The 10999-nt window shown below is 36.8% G+C and overlaps 1 protein-coding gene across 1 annotated transcript; it reads right to left on the reverse strand.

Annotated features, from left to right (window-relative positions):
- Window positions 1-5180: 5180 nt before the first annotated feature.
- On the reverse strand, window positions 5181-8784 carry LOC108182771 (T-cell ecto-ADP-ribosyltransferase 1-like). The gene is given in 4 exon segments (XM_073944108.1): window positions 5181-6189; window positions 6192-6372; window positions 6452-6510; window positions 8711-8784. Coding segments are annotated over 3 exon segments (783 nt in total). The 5' UTR covers window positions 6500-6510; window positions 8711-8784; the 3' UTR covers window positions 5181-5635.
- Window positions 8785-10999: the final 2215 nt, after the last annotated feature.

Here is a 10999-nt window from a genome sequence, read left to right on the forward strand (position 1 = left end):
AAATATATCTAAATCCGTAAAACTTCTGTTGAAGTAGGATAAATTAGGGCCAGGGACACGTTGGAGGACCGCGCCCCCCATGATGTGGGTGCGTCACGCTTGCTTGACTATCTCCTCATCGGGGGTGTTGGTAAGGTGCAGTCATTATGGCGCTTTCCATATTCTCCCATTCATGGCACTGAAGTTCCCCAACCGAAGGGGAACGTTCGAGGTTACAGAAGTAACCCTTCGTTCCCCGAGGAGGGGAACGGAAGTGCCATATTCCGTCGCCATAATGACTGTCCCTTAGCTGTTTGAAAGTCTCTTCAGCTTAAAAGGATGGCGTCTGCTGGCTTCAGGTGTGCTTATATGCTGAGATAATTGCAGATGTCGCACACCTGCGCAAGCTTGCGCTGCCAATTAATTTCATTCATTGGCCCGTTCAATACTCTCCAGATAAGCGGCTTCTGATCCGAATCCTCCCATTCATGGCACTTCCGTTCCCCTCCTCGGGGAACGAAGGGTTACTTCTGTAACCTCGAACGTTTCTGTTCAAATATTTCTCAAGTGATATTTAATGGAGCAGGCACATTTTTACAGTATTTCCAATAATATTTTTTCTTCTGGAGAAAGTCTTATTTGTTTAATTTCTGCTAGAATAAAAACAGTTTTAAATTTGTAAAAAGCATTATAAGGTCAATAATATTAGCCCCCTTTAGCAGTATTTATTTTGGATAGTCTACAAAACAAACCATCATTATACAATGACTTGCCAAATAACCCCAACTTTAACCTTATTATCCTAGTTAAGCCTTTAAATGCCACTTTAAGCTGAATGTTAGTATCTTGAAAAATGTCTAGTCAATTATGTACTGTCATCATGACAACGATAAATGAAATCAGTTATTAGAAATGAGTCATTAAAACTATTATGTTTAGAAATGTGTTGAAAAAATCTGCTCTCCGCTAAACAGAACTTGGGATGAAAATATAAAGGAATAAAATTTTTATAGGAGGGCTAATAAGGCATATAAAAAAGTACCATCTATGCTAACACAATAATTCAACATGAAGTCATAGTTGTGTGTGCCACACTTATGTTTCTACTTTACTGTCCTAACAATGTAGACAAATACTTGACGAAAGTAAAAGAGAGCTCACTGCTCATCGATCCAAACTCCAAGCAGTATGCCTGGAGAAATAAGGAGTATTTTCCTGCTGTATTAGGACAGTCAGTGAAGCATTAATTGTCATATTTTAGTGACTGCAATTCACATTTTACAATAGCTACACTTTAAAAATGGTAGGTTATTTCAACCCCAATTATGGGTGTAATACGAACTAACCCGAAAACTGGGTTATTTTTTATATTTAAAGTAATAGGACCAAATAAACCTCAATGTTTGGGTTAGTCTGTATTTTACCCAAATTGTGTTTTTAATAACCAAGCATTTTTAAGAGTGTACGTACATTTCTTTACACACACAAAAATGTACTTTAAACATTCATTCATTCATTTTCCTTCAGCTTAGTTCCTTTATTCATCAGGGGTCGCCACAGCGGGATGAACTGCCAACTATTCCAGCATATGTTTTAAACGTCCGAATGCCCTTCCAGCTGCAACCCAGTACTGGGAAATACATGACATAAAGAAAACAACAGACACATGGCAGGGGTATATTTGGAAGCAAGTCAACAATCATTGAAAATAGTATACTGCACATGATAAGACTAGTAATATTTAAATGGCATTATAGTGTACATCAACGTCCTTGCTTAAGAAATGAGATAGAATAAAATATCAGTCCAAAAACAGGAATATGGAGCCTACAGTGCATAATCATTCTCAGTCTCAGTGCTGCAGACTGCTGCAAAATGGTGTACAGACGCTCGATAAGGGGTAAACAGAGACTCTTCCAGACAGGGGTGCCTGCAGGATTTCATTCCAAAGTAACACAAATCCAGCAACGCCCCACCCCCTTCCGATGGCTGTTATTTCAGTATTCAAACATTAAATAACGAATCCTTCAAGTAAAATAAAAACGAATATTTATTTTATAATTTAGCAAAATTCTGCTACTTTTATCTTTGCATTTTTATTATTTTTTGTTAGTGTTAATATTTTATTGTCTTCATAATTAAAGCTAAATACAAAATCCTGCTTGATGTTTTAGAAAATATTTTGCGTAGCTACCCAGTATGTATTAAAGATAACTGAGAAAAAAAAAAACACAGAAACATGTTACATGCCCCCATAAAAGTCCAAATTATAGTGCATGTAGCTGTTTGTTAAGTTCTCTCCAGGGCCGGAGTGGGACTCATTTTTAGCCCTGGAGTTTCAAGCCAGACCGGCCCACCTCAGTTCACGACTGATTCCAATTCAGTTACTAATGGCACTATCACGTCTTTTTCAAGAAAACTGCTGCTTTAGAAATTCAAATGTTCAACAGCCCTAACAGAACAGATTTTTCATGGGAGATTCGATCACAGATCTGCGACATTGAAATGCAATGTGCTTACCACTGGACCACATTGGCGCTATTACAGTGAGAGTAAAAAATAACTAATGACTTGCGACCCTTAAGATACAGCACTACTTTCTTTTGATGGCTCAATCTTTTTCTCCTATTTTTAGATTTCTGATCAAGTTATGTCAGATTTATTAATGTAGTGAATCATTTGATTTTCATTGAGCAGGTGTTTTATTCATTTTATTCGAATTCTTATATTCACTAAGATGCCGCTGTTTGGGGTCGATAGTTGCATTACATCATCATCATTAACGTTAGTTAACCTGCAGGCTGCATTTTTCTCACGGGGCTGCGAGAAAATAAATAAAAAGAGCGGCACTACGGTAAAATAATGATTAAAAAGAGTAAAGCTATGGTCAAATAAATAAATAGAAGAAAAAAGTGTGACTGCTGAGAGTGCAAGCAGCTAGGGACACCGGCCCTCGCGGCCAAAAAACAGACCGGCCCACCGGGAATTCTCCCGGTCCTCCCGATTAGCCAATCCGGGCCTGGTTCTCTCCCAGAGTCCTCAGTGGAGAAACAACCGTAACCATACCCAAGTGTTCACAGAACAATTTGGCACGATAGTGGAAAAGCAGGCAGCTGTAGTGTATAATGTTTAATAATAAATTTAAATTATGTCACAAATAAATAAAAAGCGGCATTAAATCCAGCCCTCTCATGGTAGGTGCGCACAGCCGTACGCCTGCAGGCGTCACTGCTTCCAGATAATGTTTTGACTTTGATTTCTACAACCATAGTTTTACTTCAAACAGCCCACTATGCTTAAACAATGTTTAGCATAGCAAAGTGATGATAGATTTACGAAAACCATAGTCGTTTATGGTAAATACAAACTAATTATGATTTTGCAAATCCAACCATAGTTGTGAACAACTGTGAACAAATTATATCTGTCTTATCTGTTTTCATAATGAAGAGAATGTGAGCCAATGATATATGGTCAATTCACCATCACTAAAACAACAGATGTAACGGTGGACTAAATCCTTTGCATGGTAATTAGATATTTATAGTATTTTATTCATAAGAACTGGTGTATGAATTATGAATAAGAATATGTGCTCTTTATGATTGTTTAATGAATGTTTATGGTTTTAGCATGACTTTGTAAATGTTTAGCTAACTACGGTTTTTGAGGGTTATTATGCTACTGTTCTGTACTGATAGCTTTAGTACAGATAATATCGGGATGATTATTGTTTGGTTTAACAAATATGAATATCCAAAGCTATAAACTCTCCACATGCTCATTTCATAAAACCTGTCTGCTATTTAAAGTGCTAGTGAAGTAGCATTGCCAGATATTACTTTGAAAAACTAACAACCAAGCAAACAAAAGCAACCACCCCACCAAACAAATGCACTTAACCTGTCTTACTTTTAAGTAAACAGAATATGCAGCATTTTCTGATGATTATTATAGGCAATAGCCCTAATGACTAACTGTACATTTGTCACTACAACTTTGTTAAGTGTTTATTCCAGTTTAATATGATGTAGGTCAAATACTTGGACAATTAAATGTACGGTACAAATATTGTTTTTTTATTTACAGCGCAAAAGCATATCCTCGTAAAACTGTAGTGTGATTTAACTAAAAAATATTGTGCAAAGAAAACAACCCAGGCTCATTCTGATTATGTACACCTGTATATATTTCTAGAGAGCGCCAAATATGTCCCAGGAGCTACGTTTCTGCAGTTTTTGTTGTCGCGAATCCACCAGAGGCCGCTGTGTATTCTTTTTGAGATCTCAATTATCTCTCTTGGGTGCCATTCACGCCTGCTCTTCTCACGTAAATCCACCAAAGACCGCTGTCAACTGACTGACTAACTGTCTGACTGACCGATCTCCCCATACACCTCCTACCCTAAACTCAATTGATAGTGTTTTAAAATGGACTGACTGACCCACGCCCAGCTACTGCCCTAAACCCAACCAACAGTGTTTTGAAAAGCAATCCAGAAATAAAAAGCCCTCGCGACGTTTTCAGATTTTACTACATTCTCACCCTGTTATTTACTTGTTTATTTTTTTATTTGGCTTTTACTTTTTTACCTGCTTTCTGGAATCATTCTTCGCCAGACTCAAACCTCGTCATTACACTCAACTTCGCTCTGCGTCTCAAAACCTTCAACGTATGTGATGAGCCAGTGGACAAACTGGCAACAACGGGAAAGCCATCCACACAAAGGTAAGCGGTTAGCTGGTATTGCAAAAAGCAATGGCGTCATACCGAAATACAGCCATACTAACTTCTGGCTACATGATTCACAATCTCCGTAAATGTATATGGGCTACATTTTCAGAATGAGCCTACTGTATGTGGGAAAAAATATATATAATATCAACAGAGGTGACTGAATTAAAACATGTATGTTTTATTTCATTATGGTTATCCTGCATCATCTAGAATCATTGAGCAGAACTAAGATTATTTTTAACTTAATTTGAGGGACCTCAGAATATTTTCTGCCTAGAACATATGACCATATTATATATCAAAATATAGAACCAAACATCATCATGTGTTTATGTTTGATCACTACTGGCAGCCACTGGTTTAAGGGCTTTATTCTGTGATAACAACTTCCTGAATGTACGTATTATATGACATCTTGCCATAAAACATACAAATTAAACACAAAAAAACATTGTTCTGAGCTGTAATAGTTTAATAACAGCAAAACTGCCAGAAAAAATAAAACAGCTGATGGAGTATACAGTAAATTGTCCATTATAAAGACACAAGATGGCATCAAGAAGTCAAAAAAAAGTGGCGTAACAAACAAGCAATTACAAATGAATAAGGGTGTAAATATATGGACGTATTCATTAACGATTCTTAGTTCCCAGATGAGACTATGTAATTTAGCAGAAATGTCGCAACTGACCAATCAGAATCCAGCATTTCAGACAGCCGTATAATAAGTTAGGAATAAATTACCTCCAGGCATTTGTTATTTTTGCATATTATTACACAGCTGTCAGGAATACTCGATTCTGATTGGTCAGTTGTGACATTTTTTAAGAGGTGTTATCTCGAGATAACAATCTCTGACTAGCACAGGCTCATATGGGAACTTTGACAACAAATGCACATTCAAAGCATTTGTTTTAGCTCAAGGCAACATATTATGCTTTCCATGAGTTTGGTTGGTCAGAGCACAGTTCAGGTCACTCCTTATTCCAGTGCTGTTCAACACATACACAGTTTCACACCACAGACCTTTCTGCTTATCAATTGTCTTGGTTTCAATGACTCTAAACATCTCATATGGAGGAATCAGCACCTCTTTCTCATGATTAAGCTTGGAATGATTCGTAATTTCAGCACCTTCACAAGTGTGAATCTCAAAACAAGATTTATTTCCAAAAAACGTTGCCTTTTTCGGTTCGTAAGAGGAAGATGCAAAAGACCCAAAACGAATTGTGTTGTTGAGAAGTTCAAACTCTGATTTTGTACCACGAAAAGTATTAAAGCATCTATTTTGTGTTTTTTTCAGAATCTGTAAGGCCTCTGTTAACAGGAAGTGAAGTGAATACCAGCCATATTGCCCAAGTGTGTAGTTTTGCCTGCCAGAACGAGTGGCATTATTGAAATCACGAAACACTTTATCACCAGTGTACATATAGATGGCAAATAAATAATCATCTGTTATGTTTTTTTTAGCATTTTAAAATGGTTTTCAGCCTCTTTCCAAGCTTCTTTGAAATTAGATTTAGAGTTGTTGAGTTCCTTCGGCAGATATTCTGTTTTCACCCAAACTGTCATGTTGTCTGTGCATCCATCATACTGATCATCAACTGAGTTCAGCGCCATATCCAGAGGATATTTAACAGCAGCTGCTGTGTGATCCTGCAGTGACAGGAATCATAATGATCAGATCATCAATGTTGATGTGTATAATAATATTGATACTAGAACACAAGCTCACCTGTAGAACAGCTACAATGAGGAGAAGAGCTTCAATCTTCATTTTCATTCAGTCTAATCCTAAACATAAAGATGAACAGATGCTGAAACACAACAGGATTTCAGATACAGTTGAAGGGAAATGTGTTTGTCCTCCTGTCAAAATGTAATTCTTTTTCATAGATTTTCCTACACTCTTAAAAGCAATTGTTGTTTCATCACAGGTGTCAAACTCAGTTCCAAAAGGGCCGCAGCTCTGCACAGTTTAGTTCCAACCCTAATTAAACACACCTGATCAAACTGAGTTCTTCAGGGTTGTTTGAAACCTACAGGTAAGTGTGTTTGAGCAGGGTTGGAACTAAACTGTGCAGGGCTTCGGCCCTCCAGGAATTAAGTTTGACACCCCTGTTTCAACTTAAAAAAGTAAGTGTTCATGCTGCTTTAAAATATTAAGTTTACTTCACCTAAATAGATAAGAGGACTTGACAATACAAGTGTAACAGACGTGGTTTAAGTGTAGTTTGCTTAAACAGAAAAATTGTAATTACGAATTATGGGTCACACTTTATTTTGATGGTCCGTTTGTTGAATTTAAGTTACATTGCATTTTCATGCCAATTAATTCTCATTAGATTATAAGTAGACTGTTAGGTTAGGGTTAGGATTAGTGTAAATTGACATGCACTTGCAAGGTTTCTTATAGTCAGTAAAATGTCTGTTGAAGGAGCAGTATCAGCAGATATTAAGCAGACAGTCTACTAAAACTCAAATAGACCATCAAAATAAAGTGTCACCAAATTATGTTGATATCACTTCATAATTCAAGTGTAGTGGACATGTTTAAGTTTAGTAAACTTAAAAATTGAAGTTTTCTTAACTCATGTTAAAGTTGTCAAAGAAGATTTAATAATACAAGTGGGAAACACCCATACACTCTGTCATTCACACATACAGCCAACTTTGTTTAGTAAAGTACAAAACGCATTCAAATACAATTTTAAAGTGGATTTATTTCATTAAAAATTATTTATTTTCATTTGCTCATATTTGTATTTAAAGCTCCGATGGTTGAAGCAGTTAAATAATATATTAAATTATTATCCCCCCTATATTACCAGCCCCCCTGGTTATTTTTTCAACGGAGAGAAGATTTTTTTCAACACATTTCAAATTATAATAGTTTTATTAACTCATCCCTAATAACTGATTTATTTTATCTTTGCCATGATGACAGTAAATAATATTTGACTAGATATTTTTCAAGACACTTCTATACAGCTTAAAGTGACATTTAAAGGCTTAACTAGGTTAACAAGGTGAACTACGCAGGTTATGGTAATTAGGCAAGTTGTTGTATAACGATGGTTTGTTCTGTAGACTATTGAGAAAAGTTTAGCTTAAAGGGGCTAATAATTTTGTCCCTAAAATGGTTTTAAAAATTTTAAAACTGCTTTTATTCTAGCCGAAATAAAACAAATAAGACTTTCTCCAGATGAAAATATATCAGACATACTGTAAACATTTCCTTGCTCTGTTAAACAACATTTGGGAAATATTTAAAAAAGAAAAATAATTCTGACTTCAGCGGAATGAACCGCCAACTTATTCAGCAAGTTTTTATGCAGCGGATGCCCTTCCAAGCCGCAACCCATCTCTGGGAAACATCCACACACACATACACACACACACACACACACACACACTCATACACTACGGACAATTTAGCTTACCCAATTCAGCTGTACCACATGTCTTTGGACTGTGGGGGAAACCGGAGCACCCGGAGGAAACCCTCGCAAAGGCAGGGAGAACATGCAAACTCCACACAGAAACACCAACTGAGCCGAGATTCAAACCCAGCGACCTTCTTGCTGTGAGGCGACAGCACTACCTACTGCGCCACTGCCTCACCCTATATATCACCTATAGCGAATGTTTTTGGACTTTAGGGGAAAACCGGAGCACCCGAAGGAAACACACATAAAGTGCCAACTGACTCATTGCCGGGGCTCAAACCAGTAGCCTTCTTGCTGTGAGGCGATCGTGCTACCCACTGCGCCACTGTGACGCCCATATAAATTTCGCTTTAAGCTGAACAACAGTATTTCGCAAAATATCTAGTAATACTGCCATCATGGCAAAGACAAAAGAAATGTGTTGTTAGACATTAGTTATGAAAACTATTCCATAAAAAAATTGTATTCATTTTACCTTTAACTGTATATTACGTCAACAGGAATATGTCCACAAATTTGTACAATAAATATATCATCATAGTTACCAGTGAATGTTGTCTTTTCTTCAGATTATCTGTTGTTATCAGGAACAATGACGCAAAAAGATCTGAAAAGTCAGTCGTTTACAGCCAGACTACAATGAGTCTTCAGACTAAGAGATGACAAGGTTTAAGTTGTCTTATATATGACTACTAATGTATGTGTGTTTTATGAAAAATAACACCTGAAGTGTGATAATGGTGAATTTAGCTCTGCTAAATTTTTGAAGAACTTTTGTGTCTGTGTGGTTTCACACTGGACAAACTGAGTAAGAGTAAGACTAAGAGATGACAAGGTAAAAGTTTTTAAAATAAGATTATCTTTAAAATTATATTTATTTCACAAATTCAAATTGTGAAACTTGTATAATGCATACATTCATTCCACACAGACTGATGTCTTTCAAGTGTTTTTTTTTCTTTTAATTTTAATGATGAACTAATGAAAACCTCAAATTCAGTATCTCAGAAAATGAGAATATTGTGAAAAGGTTCAGTATTAAAGACACCTGGTGCCACAGTCTAATTAGTTAATTAACTCAAAACACCTGCAAAGGCCTTAGGCAAAGGCCAAAGGCCTTAGGCTGGTCTCTTAGGCTTAGGTCTTGCGTCCTCGTGTTTTCATGTAACGTCATCATCAGCTGCCAAGTTCAGTTCCAATACTCAGGACTGCAAGATCGGAGGATGCGTGAAACTTCCCGGATGTGTTCTTGATATCGAGGATGCACTGATGCAGACTGGAGCACTGAACTTGCTTTAGCAGTCCCAGAGGTCATTGCGACTGGAGGTGGGAAGCGCAGCATTTTATCCAGATTTATTATTAAAGTTCAGAGATATCACTTATTTACCTCAGGAGTTTCTCTAAATGAAACGGTGAAAATAAACATTACCATGAACATCTTAATAAAGCAATAAACACATTAAGGGTGTTTGTTTGCTGAAATTCGTATTAAAATCGGTTTTATTTAAATTGTGCAACATATATTTATGTTTTTATGCAAAGTATATATTTTGAAAAGGGGAAAAACAGTAAATCGTTGTATGAGTGCTGTAATGCTTAAATAATTTTCCAATAAAAACACGTGAAGGTCATGTGACCATCAGGAAGAACGCAGCATTTCATTTCTCACAGAACGCGTCCTCTGTCCTCGCAGTCTTCTAAGTTCGTTCTTCTGAGGACACCTGGCAAGACTGGTCTCCAGAAGAACTCAAGTCCCTTCTCTGCATTCTTGGAATTGAGAAACAGCATTAGTCTTGTTCTGTAGGCAACACTATCATGGGGAAAACGGTTGGTTAGACAGCTGCCCAAAAGACGAACATTGACATTTTGGTCATTGCAAAATAGGCTGGCTGTTCACAGAGCTCTGTGTCCTAGCACAATAATAGAGAGGCGAAGGGAAGACAAAGATGTGGTAGAAAAAAAAGTGTACTAGTGATAGCGATAGGTTACCCTGGAGAGAATTGTGAAACAAAACCCATTCAAACATGTGGGGGAGTTGCACAAAGAGTGGACTGCAGCTGCACTTTGATAAATGCAGGGTTCCAAACAATTCATTTATGTTGTCCCAACACAAATCAAATAAGTTAACTTAACACTATTAACAAATTTATGTTGGTTGAACATAAAACAATTAAGTTGTCCTAATGAAATTTCAGGAATTGTGTTGTTCCAGCTCATTTTAAATAAGTAGTTTGAACAAGTAAAAAAAAAAGTATTTTTTTGGGTGTGGAGTCAGTGCTTCAAGAACCACGACGCACAGAAATATGCAAGACAAGGGTTTTAGCTGTTGCATTACTTGTGTCAAGCCACTCTCAAACACAGACAGTGTCAGAAGCATTTCGTCTGGGCTAAAGACTGGACTATAGTGTTCCACTGTTATGTTCTCTGATGAAAGTATTTTTTTTTGCATTTCATCAGGGTTCCAGAGTCTGGAGGAAGAGAGGAGAGGCACAAAATTCATGTTGCTTGAGGTCCCGTGTAAAGTTTCCACAGTCAGTGATGGTTTGGGTTGCCATGTTATCTGGTGTTGCTCCACTGTGTTTTCTAAAGTCAAGAGTCAACGCAGCTCTTTAACAGGACGTTTTAAAGCATTTCATGCTTCCTGCTGCTGAACAACTTTATAAAGATTTTATTCACAAGATTTCTAAAAGTTATTTTTTATTGACCCAAAGTAATATTCTAATTTTCTGAGATGCTGAATTTGGGGTTTTTATTACATGTGATCAAACACTTAAAATATATCATTATGTGTGCAATGGAAATATACATTATAAAAGTGTAACTTTTTTGAATGG

The sequence above is a fragment of the Danio rerio genome, chromosome 3, assembly GCF_049306965.1.
Source record: "Danio rerio strain Tuebingen ecotype United States chromosome 3, GRCz12tu, whole genome shotgun sequence".
Taxonomy (NCBI): Eukaryota; Metazoa; Chordata; class Actinopteri; order Cypriniformes; family Danionidae; genus Danio; species Danio rerio.